At 39.6% G+C, this 19936-nt stretch overlaps 1 protein-coding gene across 1 annotated transcript in view; it reads right to left on the bottom strand.

The window, feature by feature from the left end:
- SPEF2 (sperm flagellar 2) overlaps positions 1-19936 on the bottom strand; it is a 219544-nt gene that overhangs the window by 89297 nt on the left and 110311 nt on the right. The window contains 3 exon segments of the mRNA XM_023545418.2: positions 2402-2540; positions 2621-2748; positions 11615-11763. Coding sequence (XP_023401186.2) covers positions 2402-2540; positions 2621-2748; positions 11615-11763 — 416 coding nt within the window.

The raw sequence follows: 19936 nt of genomic DNA, 5'->3' as shown, positions 1-19936 counted from the left end.
TTCTACTGGAAGGTTATGTGATTTTTTATTTTGGTCACTTTATGGAGCCATCTTGTCCTGCTTTTTTATACGTTTTTCATATTTTCTGCGGTCCCTGAGACATTATTTTCCTTATATATTGATTGTATGTTTGTTTCATTCTACCTTTTGGTTTGCTTTGATATGTCAGAGCAGGCAGACTGGGCATACTGTGCGTCCTGCTCATCAGTGGACACGATAGCTCTCACTACCTTTTCTGGTGGGCAGGGCAGCAGCAGGCAGGGCAAGCCTGCTTTGCTGTACACTGGTTTGGTGAGGTTACTGAGGGTTGACTGGGTGGGTACTATCTGTCTCTTAATGTTGGTCCAATGGTATGGAAGTGTTCATAGCCCCTTGCCAGATGGGCTGGGGTGTTGGACAGGGAGTGATATGGGCTCGCTTCCCACCATTCATCAGCTGGTTGAGTGGCAGGACAGAAAGGGTGGTGTGGGCCTGGTGTGGTGGTGGCCCTGAGTACTGGGAATGCTCTAGCTGCAGTGGCTAGGCATGGGCCAGCAGGAAGGGGGAGAGGTAGTGTACAGGGCTAGATAGGAGGGAGAAAGAAAAGAGAGAAAGAAAAAAAGAGAAGGCAGCATGGTAGTAGCTGGCAGGTGGGGGCAGGGCAGACCAGGGGCCAATGGGAAGAGGGAGAAGTGGCATACATGGATAGGTAAAGGGAGAAAGAAATAAAAATAAAAATAAATGGCTGTGTGGTGGGGATTGGCAGGTAGGGGCAGGGCAGACCTGTGTCAGCAGTGGGCCAATCCATCAGTGGTACTCTATCTGCAGTGGCATAACAGAGCTGCAGGAAAAGGTTTGAAGGTGGCGTACAGGGCTAGTTGGGAGGCAGAAAGAAAAATAAGAAAGGAAAAAAAAACAGGGTGACATGTTTGGGGCTGATGAGTGGAGGCAGGCAAAAACTGGGCAGTGGTGTGCCAGTACACCAGTGGCTCTCTAGCCATAGTAGCACAGCAGGGACAAGTGTGAAGGGGGGAGATATGACATAAACGGCTATGTGGGAGAAAGAAAGAAAAAGAAGAAAGAGAAAAAAGAAAACAAAGAAACAAAAATTGTGGTGCAGAGGGAGCTGGCAAGTGGGGGTGAGGTGGACCTGCAGTGTCAGTGAGCTGGTGGGTCTCTAACCATGGCAGTGGAGTGGAGGTGGTGGGAAGGGGGTGAGGTGTTGTAGGCAACCAGATGGAAGGGAGAAACAAAAGGAAGAAAGAGGAAAAAAAAAAAAAAAAAAACCCATGGGAGCTGGGTGGGTCCAGGGGGAAGGCTTGTATTGTGGACTCTGGTGGTGGGGCTGCTGGTATGAGGGTTTTCTTGCTTCTACTCACCAGAAGGGTGAGGAATGGAAATGCATGTTTCTCTGGTGACTGGGCACTCTGTCTCCTGTTGGAAGCTCCGTTAAATTGCCTTTCTGTACTTGCTGTCCAGGGTCTTTGCTGGCTGTGTTCCAAGATGGCGATGCTGTGCCATGTTAGTTGGCACGGAGCTCCAGTACATATCTCTCCTTGTTCTCTGTTTTCCATGAGTTTCTTCTTCCATTTGGTGTTTGGTCTACTTCTTTATCCCTTCATTTGAAGTTTAGGGTTCCAGGGTGGACTTTTGTATCTCTTTTACATAGTTTTTCAGGTCTTTGCTGCAGAGGGACATCTGGTGCATTTATGTAGGGTGCTATGTTGGCTCCACTTCTCCAAAACATTTTTTTTAAAATAATTTTGTGGCTAAAGGTGATGTCAATACTGCAATTATACACTATTTGGTAATTAATCATAATGAAAACATTACAATAAAAAAAACTATGGACATATCCAAACCTTTCAGAGAAGCTTTCTGTTTCTCTTGACTATTCTTGCCAGAGACGTCTCTTTTATTTTGTTTTGATATTTTGAGTTTAATTCCTTTTATTTGGCAATTTGTCTACCAAGTGCCAGGCACTGTACTAGCTGGAGATAAAAATATGTGTAAGATTTGGTATTTGACCTCAAGGAATCTATTTAGTAGAGTCAACCTTTTGGGTTTTCTATGCAGTTCCCTCATTCCCCTTTTGTGTCCCATCAACTGATCATATAATTGCATTCAAGAAAGGCATGTGTGTAATACCAGGGGTGGAAAGAGTTACATGGTCCAACAAAGAGATTAGCAATATACAAAACAGATGCCAAGAACACTCTGTGCAAAATTTGGCTCCTCTTTTCAGAAGTGCTGGTCACCATATTCTCACTCCAAACTCAAAGCGCAGAAGAGCCATTGTTCTTGAAAGCTGGCAGGAAAAAGTTCAAACCATCTCCCTTGTCATCCTTACACCTCATGAAAGTAAGAAGGGAATGAATTAAGGTTTTGCTATCCAAGATGTGAAAGGGTAGGAACCACTTACATTCACTCTTTGGTGTAATTCTGCCTTGGTTTCCTCATCATCCCACAGGTCATCAGGAAGAGAGTTGAAATCAGCTTGCCAGTGAGCTACAAAATCTTGCTTGTGATCTGGACGCATTAGAAAGTGCTGGAAGCTTGTTCTGTAAGGCGTTAAGAGAAAATGGATCTTACGCATCATACCTATAAAATGTAAAATTCTAACTTTGATAACTTTGCTTACCTAACCTCATATAAGTAAGCAATCACAGTATGCTGGTCTTCTCTCAGATGCCTCAGAACTGTTTTGATGGTTTTTATATAGGAACTTTCTATTAGTTTCCAGTAAGGTACTAGAAATGAACGTATTTCCTGTTAAATGGTAAAGCATAGAAGTCATTATGTCAAACTGAAAATTCTGAATAATTTAGTCAAAAGAATAATACTGTGCAAGAAGATCAAGATGCAAAGGCAATTCCTTAAAGCTTTCTCTGTGAAACTTCTTGTCCTTCTTCCTTTGCTTCCCCCAGTTAATTCCCATTCCAAGTAATTCTTCATGTCTCAGCTTTGACACCATTTCTTCTAGAAATCCTTGCTTAATCCTACAAGGCATACAAAATTCATTCCTATTTAAAGTTGAGGCAACAGAGGCTAAATAACTTGTACAAGGTCACACAGCTGGTGAGTGACATAGCTGGGATTTGAACACAGGAAGACTGGTTCCAAGCCCATGTTTTTACACAACTCACTCTACTGCCTCAATGTATTTTTTCTTTTTTAATAGCTTCTAGCATGTTACTACCTACTGGTAGAAACTACCTACTTGAGCACTACTTTTAAGGTGTTCCTTAATCTGGCCCCTATTTTTCTCCTCAAGGTCTGTCCTCAAACCTTCTGCTCCTGAACATATGAAGCTAATTGCTTTGACTGCGACTCCCCCTCCCTACATTCCCCACTCAAGAAACTCATACTTTAACAGATAACCTTGCAGTGAAGCCACTCCCAGACTCTTTTTGTGAATGTTCCAAACTAAATTTACCATTCCCTTCTTTATGTTGTAACATTTTAAGCACCTGTTACGGGTACAATTACAAAATCGTGTTATAATTAGTTGCTTATGTGCCTGTGTCCCAGCACCAAGTGGATTGTGTTTTTGGACATATGAATTGTAACTTGCTTATTTTATATTGCTGACACTTAGTAGAGCACTTGCCCATAATAGGTGATGAATAAATGTTACCATGGATGTATATAGATTCACCTGATCTCAGTTTTATCACTAGTTAAAATTTTAAGAGAATGGATGGCTCTGTCTAGTTCTAAAGTTGACAAATTCAATGTCCAACCATACCTCAAGTATTCACTTAATATAAATTCATTTGTGTAAAGGAACACTTTCAATTCCTTTAATATTCCTCTGACATTACTATAACATCCTTTCCTGACATAATTCCCACCCTTTTGGTTTCTAGTTTGTCATAATCTCTCTTAAAGGGTGTGGTGCCAGGATGGTACTAAAGACTGTTTTACATAGGCACACACTAAAGCTCCTTCCTGGCTGGCATCAGTCCATTAGTCAACACTGTGTATGGAGAATTACCACAAAAATGGACTGAACTGAATTAACATCCTGCTCACAGCTCTCATGTATCCACAAGGACTTCTTGAGACAATTGCCAAATACTATTTTGAACTCAAGAGGTATTATTTCTAAGATGTTCCCCTGATTCATCTGTCCAACTTTGCCATCGGGAAAAGGAATAGGTCAGTTCAGCAGGACTTACTCTTACCTTTGTTTTTTCTTTTCTTTTACTATTAAACTTCCAGGACTTACTCTTACTCTCCATGAGCATTTTTATAGTTTAGAAGAGCTCAGAAGTCATGCATTTAATGATTTGCTGTAGAGTTTTGTCAGGGAATGATGTACAGATTATCGGCCTCTGTTTTACTAAATCCCATCTGCCTTTTCTTAAGTATTGAGACATTTGCCTATATCTGGTCACCTGGGATTTCTTGTATCCTCTGTAAATTCTGTGAGTTTCAGGCAATGTTGTATCTGTAGGTCCTTCTAGTCCCTGGGATATAATTTTTCTTGGCCTGGGGACTTGAATGGACGTGATATGAGGTGTTCAGATCCATTCTTTCCAATTAAATAGTCTTCTTGATGGAGAAGACTGAAACGTAACAGAAATTCAGTAGCCAAGGCTGCTGTTACCTGAAGCTTCAGGTCGGCTCATTTTACACAGGCATCTTCCAAGATTCTAAGACAGGCCTTACACTTCATTCACATGGTAGTGTGTTTTTCAAATTTTCAAAACTGAGATTAATTTTTTAAGTGCAATACTGGTTAAGTCTGCTGTCTCTTTCTTATCTGATTTTCCATTTGTCATACTTCCCTTCATAAGGATACTTCCCATAATGCCATGTTGTTGTTGAATGCTGCTGAGTCAATTCCAACTCAGAGTGACCCTATAGAACAGAGTAGAACTGTCCCACAAGGTTTCCTAGGCTGTAATCTTTACTGGAGCAGATCACTGGGTCTTTTCTCCTGTGGAGCAGCTGGTGAGTTTGAACCACTGACTTTTTGGTTAGGAAGAGAGTGTTTTAACCATTGTGCCACATGGCTCCTTTCCAAATGCCATACTTCTCTTCATAGCTATGAAGCTGAAAAAAAATGTTCTAAACTATCAATTAAAAAAAAAAATTCGATCAATCATATTAGAGGGAAGTCTGGATTATCTTTTATTCTCTCTATAAAAAAAGTGATATCACAAAATCATTGTTATATGTAAAGACAAAGAATATACACCCATGGGTGTAGGAAAAAGAATAGAGGTGTACGGAGAAAAAAAAAAAAAAGTTATTTGTCTCTTGTGACGTTTGTGGTATTTTTCAGTTTTCTAAGTTTATAAAAATATTTAGCTAAAAAATTCACAAATATATATTCTCTTTCATACCCGATTTTCTGTGTATATTTTGTGTTCTCTTCTTAAAGACGGAGGGCCTAGCAAATCTTCAGGCCCCATAAAACCTGTGTTCTACTTTCATTAATTTCACTTTATTTCTCGTCTCATTTAAAATGATTTTAGGCTACCAAATCTGGGTTCCTTTTTTTTTTTTTCATTGCATTAGGTAATCTAGCTACAAAATCTTTTTTTTTTCTCTTTGTTATTTTGGCAAAGATTTTTGTAAGTGCCCTAGACTGTATTCTTTCAACATTTGAGTGTCTGTGATGAGCCTGCCACTCATTGAATTCCTTCCATTATTTTCCCTAATTCTTTTGATATCTGAGCTCTCAAAAGAATTCTCAGGTCACATTAGTTTCTCTGAGTCTTAATTGGGACCCTTAGATCAGATTGTTGTTTCCTGAGGCTATCCATTTCTCCTAGAGCCATATTCAACCTTTAGAGTCCAGGTTATGATATGACTGTATTTTTGAAACATGCTTTCCTAGCAACTAGGGTACTTACCTGCTTATGTTCAGCCAGATTCTTCTTTTTCTTCTTCCACTATTACTTTCTCTTAGTTTAATGGTCACTTTCATTCACCCAACAGTCATATTTGTTGGTTTGTATTAAATTCAAAGTAGAAGCCCCTTTGTTGTTTGTTAGGTGTCATCCAGTCAGCTCTGACTCATAGTGACCCTATGTACAACAGAGTGAAACACTGCCCAGTCCTGTGTCATCCTCACAATCGATGCTATGCTTGAGCCCATTGCTGCAGTCACTGTGTCAATCCATCTTGTTGAGGGTCTTCCTCATTTTTTGCTGACCCTCTACTTTATCAAGCATGATGCCCTTCTCCAGGGACTGGTCCCTCCTGATAACATGTCCAAAGCATGTGAGAAGTTTTTCCATCCTTGCTCCTAAGGAGCATTCTGGCTATACTTCTAACAGATTTGTTCATTCTTCTGGCAGTCCATGGTATATTCAACACCAAAATTCAAAGGCACCAATTCTTCTTCGGTCTTCTTTATTCATCGTCTACCTTTCACATGCATATAAGGCAATTTAAAACACCAAGGCTTGGGTCAGACACTTCTTAGGCCTCAAAGTGATATCTTTGCTTTTTAACATTTTAAAGAGGTCTTTTGAAGCAGATTTGCCCAATGAAATGTGTCTTTTGATTTCTTGATTGTTGCATCCATGGACGTTGATTGTGGATCCAGTAAAATGAAATCCTTGACAACTTCAGTCTTTTCTCCATTTATCATGATGTTGCTTATTGGTCCAGTTGTGAAGATTTTTGTTTTCTTTATGTTGAGGTGTATCCACACTGAAGGCTGTGGTCTTTGATCTTCATCAGTAAGTGCTTCAAGTCCTCCACTTTCAGCAAGCAATTCTGCATCATCCACATAACCAAGGTGGTTAATAGGTCTTCCTCCAATTTTCATGCCACTTTATTCTTCATATAGGCCAGCTTCTCGGATCATTTGCTCAGCATACAGATTGAATAGGTATGGTGAAAGCATAAAACCCTGATGCACATCTTTCCTGACTTTAAACCATGCAGTGTCTGCTTGTTCTGTTTGAATGACTTCCTCTCAGTCTGTGTAGAGGCTCCTCATGAGCACAATTAAGCGTTTGGGAATTCCCATTCTTCAAAATATTATCCATAATTTGTTATGATCCACGTAGTCGAATGACTTTGCATAGTCAATAAAACACAGGTAAACATCTTTCTGATATTCTCTGCTTTCAACCAAGATCCATCTAACATCAGCAATGATATTCTTCCTTCCACGTCCTCTTCTGAATTCAGCTTGATTTCTGGCGGCTCCCTGTCCATGTACTGCTGCAACTGCTTTTGAATGATCTTTAGCAAATTTTACTTGTATGTGATATTAATGATATTGTTCGATACTTTCTGCATTCTGTTGGATCACCTTTCTTCGGAATGGGCATAAATATGGATCTCTTCCAGAAGGTTGGCCACTTAGCTGTCTTCCAAGTTTCTTGGCATAGACAAACGAGCACTTCCAGTGCTGTATCCATTTGTTGAAACATCTCAGTTGGTATTCCGTCAATTCCTGGTGCCTTGTTTTTCAACAATCTTTCAGTGCAGCCTGGACTTCTTCCTTTAGTACCATCAGTTCTTGATCATATGCTACCTCCTGAAATGGCTGGACATGGATCATTTCTTTTTGGTACAGTGGCTCTGTGTATTCCTTCCATCTTCTTTTGATGCTCACTGTGTCGTTTAATATTTTCCCCGCAGAATCCTTCAATATTGCAACTTGTGGCTTGAGTTTTTTTTCTCAAGTTCTTTCAGCTTGAGAAATGCTGAGTGTGTTCTTCCCTTTTGGTTTTCTATCTCTATCTCTTTGCATATGTCATTATAATACTTTACTTTGACTTCCTGAGCAGCCCTTTAAAATCTTCTCTTCATCTCTTTTACTTCATCATTTCTTCCTCTTGCTTTAGCTACTTAACATTCAAGAGCATGTTTTAGAGTCTCTTTTGACATCCATTTTAGTTTTTTCTTTCTTTTCTGTCTTTTTAATGATCTCTTACTTTCTTCATGTAAGATGTCCTTGATGTCATTCCACAACTTGTCTGGTCTTGGGTCATTAGTGTTCAATGTGTCAAATCTATTCTTGAAATGGTCTCTAAATTCAGGTGGGGGTATCCTCAAGGTCATACTTTGGCTCTCGTGGACTTGTTCTAGTTTTCTTCAGTTTCAACTTGGACTTGCACATAAGCAGTTGTGGTCTGTTCTGCAGTCAGACCCTGGCCTTGTTCTGACTGATGATATTGAGCTTTTCCATTGTATCTTTCCACAGATGTAGTCAATTTGATTCCTGTGTATTCCATCTGGCAAGGTCCATGTGTTGGTGAAAAAAAGTATTTGCAATGAAGAAGTCTTCTATCATGTGATCTCCAGCATCATTTCTACCACTAAGGCCATATTTTCCAACTACTGATCCTTCTTTGTTTCCAACTTTTTCTTTCCAATCACCAGTAATTATCAATGCATCCTAATGGCATGTATGATCAATTTCAGACTGCAGAAGTTGGTGAAAATCTTCATTTTCTTCATCTTTGGCCTTAGTGGCTGGTGGGCAAATTTGAATAATAGTTGTATTGACTGGTCTTCCTTGTAGGCGTATGGATATTTTTCTGTCACTGACAACACTTACATCAGGATAGATCTTGAAATGTTCTTTTTGAGGATGAATGCAATGCCATTCCTCTTCAAGTTATCATTCCCATCACAGCAGGTCATATGATTGCCTGATTCAAAATGGACAATACCAGCCCATTTCAGGTCACTAATGCCTAGGATATCAATGTTTATGCCTTTCATTTCATTTTTGTCTTTTTTCAATTTTCCTAGTTCCGTGCTTCATACATTCCAGCTTCTGATTATTAGTGGATGTTTGCAGCTGTTTCTTCTCATTTTGAGTCATGCCACATCAGCAAATGAAGGTCCCAAAAGCTCAACTCCATCCACATCATTAATGTAGACTCCACTTTGAGGAGGCAGCTCTTCCCCAGTCACCTTTTGAGTGCTTTCCAACCTGAGGGGCTCATCTTCTGGCACTATATCAGACAACGTTCTGCTGTTATTCATAAGGTTTTTACTGGCTAATTCTTTTCAGAAGTAGACCTCTGGGTCCTTCTTCCTAGTATGTCTTAGTTTGGAAGCTCAGCTGAAACCAGTCCAACATGGGTGACCCTGCTGGTATTTCAATACCAGTGGCATAGCTTCCAGCATCACAGCAACATGCAAGTCCCTACAGTATAACAAACTAACAGACAAGTGGGGGAAAAATCCCCTAGAGTTCTGTATTTTGAGAGTTGAAACTGCCAGCAAGTTCATTCAAAAATTGGTCAGAAGCTCTGCTTTAACCTGAGTATTACTTTTGTCAGTAGAGTCCCATGTCCATCAGCCTCTGAGGAAGGAAGTAGAAGGTTCCAAACCTCCCAGCCCCTAGAAGGAAGAGGAACAGGTGCAGGAGGAGCAGGTGCAAGAGGATCAGGAGGAGAAGGGGTGCTGCTATAGGTTGGTGAAGTGTGAGGGCATTGACTAAGCCATAAGTTTCGAGGCACAGTTGCCCCTTTCCTGGAGTCCTGCCTCTTGGGAGTCTGTTCTCATGCTTCCACAGACTAGAAAGCAAAGACCTCTCACTCTGACTGTCTTCTTGCTTTCCTCTGCACCTTCCCTTGTAGCTAGTAAAGGGGGAAGGCCCGGGCTTTCCTTGTACTTGGCTGCTGCTCTGCCTATGAAAGCCCGATGTTGAAGTCATCTCTCTTCTCTCTCCCCTGCCATATGCCTGTTGAGGTACAGTAAGTCTGGGGTCCTCACAGGCCTAGAATTAGGGTCACCAGACAAATACAGGGTACCCACTGCTGTTGAATTGATTCCATATCATAGAAACTCTATAGAACAGAACAGAAATGTCCCATACTGTTTCCAAGAAGCACCTGGTGGATTCCAACTGCCTACCTTTTTGTTAGTAGCCAAAGCTCTTAACCACTACGCCACCAGGGTTTCCAAATACAGAATTCTTAGTTAAATTAGTTGCTTATCTGAAATTGAAATTTAACTGGGTGTTGTATATTTTTATTTGCTAAATCTGGAAACCATACCTGGAACCCACGTACTAAGATGGCCTTTCCCCTGCACCTGTTTTCTCCTGTGTGCCAGCGTCCTCTGGGTAAGGCTTTCCTCTTTCTGCATGGGTAAGCTCTGCAGCTACAGTGCTGGGAAGCTTAGAGTGGGGGAAAAGACAATAGAGCGTTCCACAGCCTGCTTGGTTTCCAGGCTCGCAGCCACTTCTAGCTGTAGCAAAAGGAGTTCTCCACATGTTCTTGCTTAGGTAGCTAGAGGTCTGTGTTGGATATCTTCCACTGTCCCTCCAAACACATTTTCTACCCCTTTCACTCTGTTCAGTGCCTTGGGAGGCTGACTTACATGAATGACTAGCAGGAGATGTGAGGGTTTGAAGGATCTGAGGTTGGGTTATGTTTTCCCCTGCTTCTCTCTGCTGGTCATTATGGGTGACTGTGTTCCTCTGCTGACAGCCACAGCTTCTATCAGATGACCCACTCGAGGTCCAAGGGTCTGCTCCTTCCCTTGCCTCCTCAGACATAGGGGCCATAATAACTCCAGCTAAACCTAGTCACGGGTAATCCTGCTTCTTTGACAGTTTTTTTTAATATATTTGAAAAAGTAGCCTCTGTTTGGCTGGGTGATGGCAATTATACTCATTTATCATATTTTTTTAAATCATAATTACATCATTTAACTTTCCCATCTTTAAGTATTCTCTGCTCTAATTTTATCCTCAAGGATAATTATTTCATTAGGGACCCATCAAGAATATATTGCATGCTCTGCATCGTGTTTGACTGCTTAATAAAGTGAATTATTCCACATGTTTCTTACTCTCCCAAAGAACTTAGAATATAGTGGGCAGATAAGACATATGCCCCAGGAAATCTCAGTAACAATGGCAATACCGCAATTGCCGCAATTCACATCTGAGTCTCAGATGGTCAGTATTGAGAGCTCATAAGAGTAAGAGATCACTGGGGACTGGCATGAAAAAGATGTTTAAAGGAATACTATTTTATGAGATTTTTCCCAAGAGTACTGAAGTATCTATTACAGCAGCCAAACTTGTCTTGGCAGCAACTGGACTGTGCAGTTGACAGAGCAACAAAGAACTGGACAGAGCCTCGAGGGCTCACTGGTGGCAGCTCCTTGCCTTTCACTACAGTAACTATTTAAAGTAGCTGTCAGTTATTTTATGGGTTTAATTAGTTTAAAAAAAAAAAAGAAAAGACAAAAAATTCTCCTATTTCTAAAAAACCAGAGGTTAAACTTCATTTAAAAGCATTATGATATGGGCTTAAGAACCTGGATGGAAGGCTATAATTTGCTGGGTGTGTGTTCTGGGGAACTCGTTCTTCCAGGAAACTGTATCTCTGCTTGTCCTCGGGGAGAAAATTGGTCCTCACAGAACTCATTTGTTCCCTCAATTTTAGCATGACTCAGAAACTCAAGTGAGTAGGACAAAGGATGAGATGTGGTTCAATGAGTAGTCTCTAAAAAAATTGCCTTGGCTATTTTGATGAGTATATATATTAAACCCAACAACCCAGTGCCGTCGAGTCGATTTCAACTCATAGCACCAGCTATGATAGGCCTTCTGGCTTGCAAACAATGGTGAATCTTACTCTGAACAGGAAAAAGCATAGATTCTCCTAATGCATACTGTAAACTACCATACCTCAGGAATTGGTTCATTCACGTAGACCCATTCTTCAGATCCTGGCTTAGGCAGTGGTGGTACTACCGGAGCAGGTGACGTATCTGCAGACTCAGTAGGTGACTTCTTTACGGGTTGCTTCCCGCCTTGTGTTTTTCCTTTAGGAGAACCTTAAACATGCATATTAAATCATTCCACTATAAGCAGATATATGAGGCCAGATTCTGGTCTACGTCTAAATCTATGATTGCCATGGATTCAGGCAATATGTTAACTACTTTTTAAGTTCCTTTGGCAGCCTTACCAAATCAAAAATCAAAAGTCTCATCTTTTCAGCCCCCAAATTACCCAGTTATATATATATATATATATATATAATTTCTAAGCAATTCAACTTCTTTCATCTCATTGGCAATGAAAAGTAACTTGATATTTTATTTTCACCTCTGTCCTTTCTTTCCACAATGTATATGTGACTCTTAAGAAGTTTAGACCCTAAAGTAAAGAATATTTCACTTACAATTACCGAAAAAAAAAAAAAAAAAAGGAAGTTATAACATGAATGGAGATCTTGGTATCACTTGGAGCCCAGGGGAAGGGGCAGAGAGGTTGGAGGCTATTTTAAGAGTCAGCCAGAGTAGGTGAAAGATGCGGGGCAAGAAAAGAATGGGCATTGTAGCTCCAGACTATTCCCACATTCCCTGCCTGCGACACAGAGTGTCTGACAAAAAAACTATAATCCTTGCCACAGCTGAGGAGTATGGCTGGAGGTAGTTGCTGTGGCATAAACCTGGCTGCATTAAGGCATAAGGAAGAGGAGGAGAAAAAGATAAAAAGGAAGGATCCTAATTGTCAATTCAGAATCCAGAAAGGCCATAAACTTCATTTTCCCTGATAACCTGAAGAGTTGAATCTACACAGGTCAAGTGGCCTCCTTAACATGCTCTCAAAGACCTTGTGTGCTGACCAGAGTACCTTAACTCAGAAAGCAGCGCCATTTATTATAGTTTAGAAATTCATTCAGTTTGAATTCCACTTACCTTCAGATTAACTATCTAGCTTTTAGATGCAGTTTACAGATGCCTATAAAACCAGGAACATTTTCCTTCCCCCTCAGATTTACTTCTTTAAAGATGATTATTTAATGATAATGCTGTTTAGGAAAGTATATCTTCCACTTTTTCGCTCATTAAAAATACATGGATTATAAATAGAGGAGAATTTGTCAATTACATTCCGTGAGTTTAGGCGACTCCTACCTATACATTTAAAAATAGTATCCATTATCCATAGGTCTTAAGCTGCACCTAACTTTGTTAAAAATTTAGAAAGTTCCAGAAAATATTTGTTCAGGTAGAAACCAAAATGTTCATAATTTGATTCATTTTTTCTGTCTGATGATTTTTCCTCCTTTGACCTGAATCTCTGGTGAAGAAAAAGTGATGATCCTATGGCCATGTTAAACTGAATGCCTCTAAGAAATCCTAAGAAGAAGTGTCTAATTAAAAAGGTGAGTTTGGAGTGATTTTCTTTTTCTTCTTTCCTTAAATATAATGATCATTTAGCAAAAAGTAAGAGAGCTAGGGAATCATTGTTGGACCGTTGTGCATTGATTCCATGTAACTTTTACCAAATTTTCTAACAAAGCAAGTGCTGAAGGGCAGATTTGAATGAATAAAAATGTGTGTGAGTCATAGCAAGTGAACAAAATTAGATGCCATTTTTGTACAAAACTTTTATCTACATCTTAAATGTAACAAGGGGCATTCCTTTTAAAATACCACCCACTCAGCCATATGAAGGTTTCCATTTCTAATAAGATATTTGATTTCACTTATAAAATTAGATCATTGAGTTCTTAGTGTAATGTATCAATTTTACATGAATGAAAGGGATAGAAGTAATCTATGTTTAGCATGTGAAAAAGGCAGATTCTAGCTATTTTTTTTCCAGTTTCAATAAGCTGATGGTATCACACAGAAACCCGTGGAGCTATAATAGATGCCAGTAAGATAAAATAAGGCAAAGAGAAAAATACAATTAAAAAAAACAGATTTAATCTAATCAATGTTATCAGTAATGAAGTGGTCAAAGAAAGGTGACAAGATGAAGCGATAAATTTGATCAAAGAAAATATCAGTAGGAGTTTAATAAAGTTCTAAGTAGAGTCAAGAGTTGAAATCAAAATTTAAAAGTAAGAAAGGAAATAGTTAATTCTTAGAGTAAACCATGTCAATTGAGGAGTGGACACTAAGAAAACTAGAACAATTTCAAATTAAGTCGAACTACTCAGGAGGGCAAGGTGGTTATAGGAAAGAAGAAAAGTCTGAATATTTGGAAAATCTGATTTACTTATTTCTTTTTTTTCAAAGAAAGGCATTATTATTATTTTTCAGCCCCCAAATATTTCCTAGTATGACCAGATTGAATCAACAACTTCATATGTAGAAGCTAGAAGATGAGTTAACAGTGATCACTTCCTTACTGCCTGGGGGCCAGCCATGTTTGGCAAAAATCAACTTTTTGTGAACAGATAGTGCTGCCTGGGCTGCAGACAGTGGCAACCAAAGCTGAGACTCAGGAGATCTTGAATAAGATGACAATTTTAACTCAGATATGGAAGAGATTGAAGCAACGTGACCAGGAAGGGGCAGAGGCCAGTGCTGGATAAAGAGCCAGAGAAGGAACATGCACCAGCTTATTTTTTAACCCACTATTGACAAGCTAGAGCCCTGGAGGCTCAGTGGTTAGGAACTCAGCTGCTAATCAAAAGGTCGGCAGTTCAAATCCACCAGCTGCTCCTTGGAAACCCTATGGAGCAGTGTTACTCTGTCCTATAGGGTTGCCATGAGTCGGAATTGACTTGATAGCAACTGGTTTGGTTTATTGACGAGCTATTTTGGAAGAGCTCGCATGGAGAGGAAGATTTCTCTATTTAGTGTCGTAGAAGTCATGTTGTTACTTTGTGTGGACCTGGGAATATGGACTCTGGACAACTGTAAAGTAATGAGACTGGTTATCTGGGATCACTTATGGGATCTAATTTTAGAGTAATTCTGTATCAGTAATAAGTGGTGGAAACTCCCCAGCTCAACGCCAAAGAGTCTCCTTTCAGCCCTCTGTCTTTAGTAATATCTGAAGGAGTGCTTGGTCTGAGGCCAATAATAATAAAATAATAATAGCGTGTATTTATTCAGTGTCTACACTACGCCAGGCCCTGTTCTGTGTACTTTTTGTATATTTACTAACTTCTTCCTTACAATATTATGTGAGAAGTTACTTTTATTACACCATTTTACAGCTGAGGAAACTGAGGCATACTAAGGTATAGTAACTTGCCCAAGGTCAACCATATGGTAAATGGCCAAGCTAGAATTTCAGCCTAGGCAGGCTGGCTCCAGAGCCCCTGCTTTTGACTGTCACACTTCATTTTAGTGCCTACCGATGCAATTCATATTCATAAATATTCATTAAATTGATATTTAGAAATTTAAAAAACTTTATAGCAGTTCTTACAATACTATTTACTTGGCTCATAAATTGATTATAACTATGATTGTTCTCTATTTACATTGCATGCCAATTTTCTTTTTCCACTTCTGGTAAAAAATAAAAATAAAAAAATAAAGGCAGAGAAAAGGATTGATTAAAACTCATGCCTAAAGTGCATCAACAGTATCATTCAATTAACTTAAACTATGGAGACAATACAAAGGCAAACTCCAGGGAGGCTACGAGCAATTTCGTATTGTAAGTTAATGTGGTAGGGTAGATTACATTTGCCAAAGAGACAATAGGCACTTACTCTCCCTTTTAGTAGGTTAAAAGTTCCTAACAGAGCACTTCCTTATTTATTTTGACTCTCAGTTTGCTCATCTTTGAAGTGAGGAAATAGTAATTCCTATCTGATAGGTGGGAAACCCTGGTGGCGTAGTGGTTAAGTGCTATGGCTGCTAACCAAAGGGTTAGCAGTTCAGGTCCACCAGGTGCTCCTTGGGAACCCTGTAGGGCAGTTCTACTCTGTCCTGTAGGGTTGCTAGGAGACAGAATTGACTCGACTGCAATGGGTATCAGATAGGTGATTATGAGGATTTAATGAAATTACACATGTAAGTTATCTTGTATAGTGCCTGGCACATAATAGGCACTCCATAAAAGGTAGTTTGTTTTTATGATTATGAATTGAAATTGTAAAAGGAGATTGTTGTTGAATTTTGCTACTGAACCATCATAAATTAATCATCGACTTTCAGATGTGTGTCATCAATCTTCAGAGGAAATGGAATGTGTTTTGCAATTGCTGTAAAATCTGTTAAGACCTTGTACATCCTAACAGGTACCAGGTGATAAAAATCTATTTTAGAAATTAACCCAGGAAAAGCTTTTTTTTTTCTTGTTGAATTGGTATATCTCCTTCTCTCTGGAAATATGAATTCACCTTGTTTGCCAGATTGTTCTGAGTTTATTTAATGAGCCATTACAATAAGCATCATGCCCTTCAGATAGACACGCTAACTCCTTCATTTCAGTGCTTTGGATTTTTATTTCTATTGCAACAGCATTATTATATATATGTTTCTTTATTCTAATCCAATTTAAATATTTTGGGAAGAATGTATATTATAAATAATATATTAGAAATAATTGAATGTTTCTGATATTTCAATGGCTACAAGAATCTGCCTTGCTCAAGCATTAGTATGTAGCAGAATCACCTGGAGGGCTTGTTAAAATACAGACTTCTAGGACCCATTCCTGGAGTTTTAGAATCAGTAGGTCTGGGGTGGGGCCTGAATATTTGCATCTCTAACAACTTCCCAAGAGTTCCTGGCTGACGAAAACAGATAAGCGCTCTTGACTACTGGCAGAAAAAATTACTGGTTGAACCAGGGCTTCGAACTGGTTTGAACTGGTTCGGTCATGGCCAATGAAGCGAAACCAGAACAGACCTGAATTTTTACAATTTGGGTGATCCAGAATGATAACCAGAATGGGAAGAACTACGGGTAGAAGCCCTGGAATGGGAGACTCAGAAGAGGTGTGGTGAGCCCTCTCAGAAACCTGTTGCATGAGACCGGATTATTGGCAGGACTGTGGAAAGCAACACACATACAAAGCAGCTAGTTGGCCGCCATCTTTAAGCAGGGCACCACTGTTTTCTACTCTGCTCAGAATCTGACAGGCAAGAGATTTGGTTGCCATGCAACGCGTATGCTCCCTTGTTTTCTAAGAGGGAATTTGGGTTTAAGAGGGACTTCGGCCTGTAATTTTTCCAGTTCCTTTTCACCCCAAAATTAAAAAATTCAGGTTTGTTCCTGTTTCACTTCCTTGGCCATGAATGAAACTGGAAGAACCAAAGCCCTGGTTCAAACCCACCCAGAGGCATCTTGGAAGATGGCTCTGTGATCTGTTTCCAAAAGGTCACAACCTTGAAAACCCTATGGAGCAGTTCTACTCTACACACATAGGGTCACGATGAGTCGGAATCAAATTGACGGCAACTAAAAACGACTACAAGTTCCCAGGTGATTCAGATGCTGCTGGTCTGGGAACCACACTTTTAAGAACCACTAATCTAGTAAAATTACCTAGTTATTTCAACTTCATTTTATCTTTACCGTTTTCCCTCTGTCCTTCTATGTGTTTTCAATTAAATGCCATTAATGTTTATGACATTGACATTAAAATTATTGATAAGTAGCCTGGTAGCAACTATAATAATGGAATCTGTAAGTAATTTCAGAATAGTTACTAAAGCAGCATACCAAATGTTGTTGTTGTTAGGTGATGGTGAGTCGATTCCAACTCATGGTGACCCTATGTACAATAGAACAAAACACTTTTGTCCTGAACCATTATCACAATCATTGCTATGCTTGAGCCCATTGCTATAGCCACTGTGTCAATCCAACTTATTGAGGATCTTCTTCTTTTTCCTTGACTCTCCACTTTACCAAACATGATGTCCTTCTCCAGGGACTGGGTCCCTCCTAATAACATGTCCAAATTATGTGAGACAAAGTCTCGCCATCCTTGCTTCTAAGGAGCATTCTGGCTGTACTTCTTCCAAGACAGATTTGTTTCTTCTTCTGGCAGTCCATTGTGTATTCAATATTCTTTGCCAACACCATAATTCAAAGGCATCGATTCTTCTTTGAACTTCCTTATTCATTGTCCAGCTTTCACATGCATATGAGGCAACTGAAAATACCAAGCCTTTGGTTAAGCACATCTTATTCCTTGAGGTGACATCCTTGCATTTCAACACTTTAAGGTGGTCTTTTGCAACAGATTTGCCCAATGCAATATGTTGTTTTATTTCTTGACTGCTGCTTCCTTAGGCATTGATAGCAGATTCAAGTAAAATGAAATCCTTGCCAACTTCAATAATTTCTCCATTTATCATGATGTTGCTTATTGGTCCATTTGTAAGAATTTTTGTTTTCTTTTTGATGAGATGTAATCCATACTGAAGGCTGTAGTTTTTGATCTTCATCAGTAAGTGCTTCAAGTCCTCTTCATTTTTAGCAAGCAAGGTTGTGTCATTTGCATATCGAAGGTTGTCAATAAACCTTCCTCCAATCCTGATGCTGCATTCTTCTTCATGTAGTCTAGCTTCTCAGATTACTTGCTCAGAGTACAGACTGAATAAGTAAGGTGAAAGGATACAACCCTGACGCATACCTTTCCTGACTTTAAATCACCAGTATCCCCTTGTTCTCTTGGAATGACTGCCTCTTGGTCTACATACAGTTTCTGCTTGAGCACAATTAAGTGTTCTGGAATTCCCATTCTTCTCAATGTTATCCATAATTTGTTATGATCCACATAGTCATATGCCTTTTCACAGTCAATAAAACACAGGTAAACATCTTTCTGGTATTCTCTCCTTTCAGCCAGGATCCATTTGTCATCAGCAATGATATCCCTCACAGCACTTCCTCTTCTGAATCCAGCATGAATTTCTGGCAGTTCCCTGTCAATGCACTGCTGCTTTTGAATGATCTTCAGCAAAGTCTTACTTATGTGTGATATTAATGATATTGTTCAATAATTTCTGCATTCTGTTGGGTCATCTTTCTTTGGAGTGGCACAAATGTGGATCTCTTTCAGCTGGTTGGCCAGAAAACTCTCTTCCAAATTTCTTGGCATAAACAAGTGAGCACCTCCAGTGCTGCATCCATTTGTTGAAATATCTTAACTGGTATTCTGTCAATTCCTGCCATTTTGTTTTTCACCATTTCCTTCAGTGAAGCTTGGACTTCTTCTTTTGGTACCATCAGTTCTTGACCATATGCTTCCTCCTGAAATGATTGAGTGTCAATCAGTTCTTTTTGGTTCAGTGACTGTGTATTCCTTCCATCTTCTTTTGATGCTTCCTGCATCATTTAATATTTTGCCCAAAGAATCTTTCAATACTGCAACTTGTCTTAGACTGGGTTCTCTAGAGAAGCAAAACCAATAAAGTGTATAAATATCTATATAGAGATTTATATCAAGGAAATGACTCACACAGGCGTACAGGCTAGAACATCCCAAGTCAGTGGGTCAGGCTTCCTGATTCACGTAGCCACAGGGGTTGGCTAACCAAGATCAGAAGGCCAGACAGCAGGGCTCTTGTTCACATGCTGTGAAGAAGGATGAACCCCAAGATTGGCAGGCAAGATGGCAGGTCACCTGCTAGCTCAAGACCCCAAAACCAGAGGTCAGACAAACAGGAGCCAGCTTCAGGATCCAGAATTAGCAAAAGCCTGTGAGCCTTGTCAAAGAGTCCACCTATATTTGATGAAGTCTACACCCTCAAGGAAACTCCCTTCCAACTGATTAGCTCATAGCAGATTCCGTCATGGAGGTGATCACATCATTATATGACTGCCAAACTACATCATAACTCCCAAACCACTGAGAATCACGGCCCAGCCAATTTGACACACAACTTAACAATCACACAACTCGAGCCTTGAATTTTTTATTCAGTTCTTTCAGCCTGAGAAATGCCAACCCCGTTCTTCCCTTTTGGTTCTCTAACTCCAGGTCTTTGTACATTTCATTATAATACTTTGTCTTCTCAAGCCACCCTTTGAAACTTCTGTTCTGCTTTTACTTTATCATTTTTCCTTTTGCTTTAGCTACTCTATGCTCAAGAGCAAGTACCAGAGTGTTTTGACATCCATTTTTTTTTTTTCTTTCCTGTCTTTTTAATGATCTTTTGCTTTCTTCATGTATGATGTCCTCAACATCATTCCACAACTAGTCTGGTCGTGGGGCATTAGTGTTCAATGTATCAAATCTGTTGTTGAGATAGTCTCTAAATTCAGGTGGGGTATAGTCAAGGTTGTATTT

Source organism: Loxodonta africana, chromosome 2 (genome assembly GCF_030014295.1).
Source record: "Loxodonta africana isolate mLoxAfr1 chromosome 2, mLoxAfr1.hap2, whole genome shotgun sequence".
Lineage (NCBI taxonomy): Eukaryota > Metazoa > Chordata > Mammalia > Proboscidea > Elephantidae > Loxodonta > Loxodonta africana.
The sequence above is the reverse complement of the archived record's forward strand: the minus strand, read 5'-3'. Positions and strand labels throughout refer to the sequence as shown.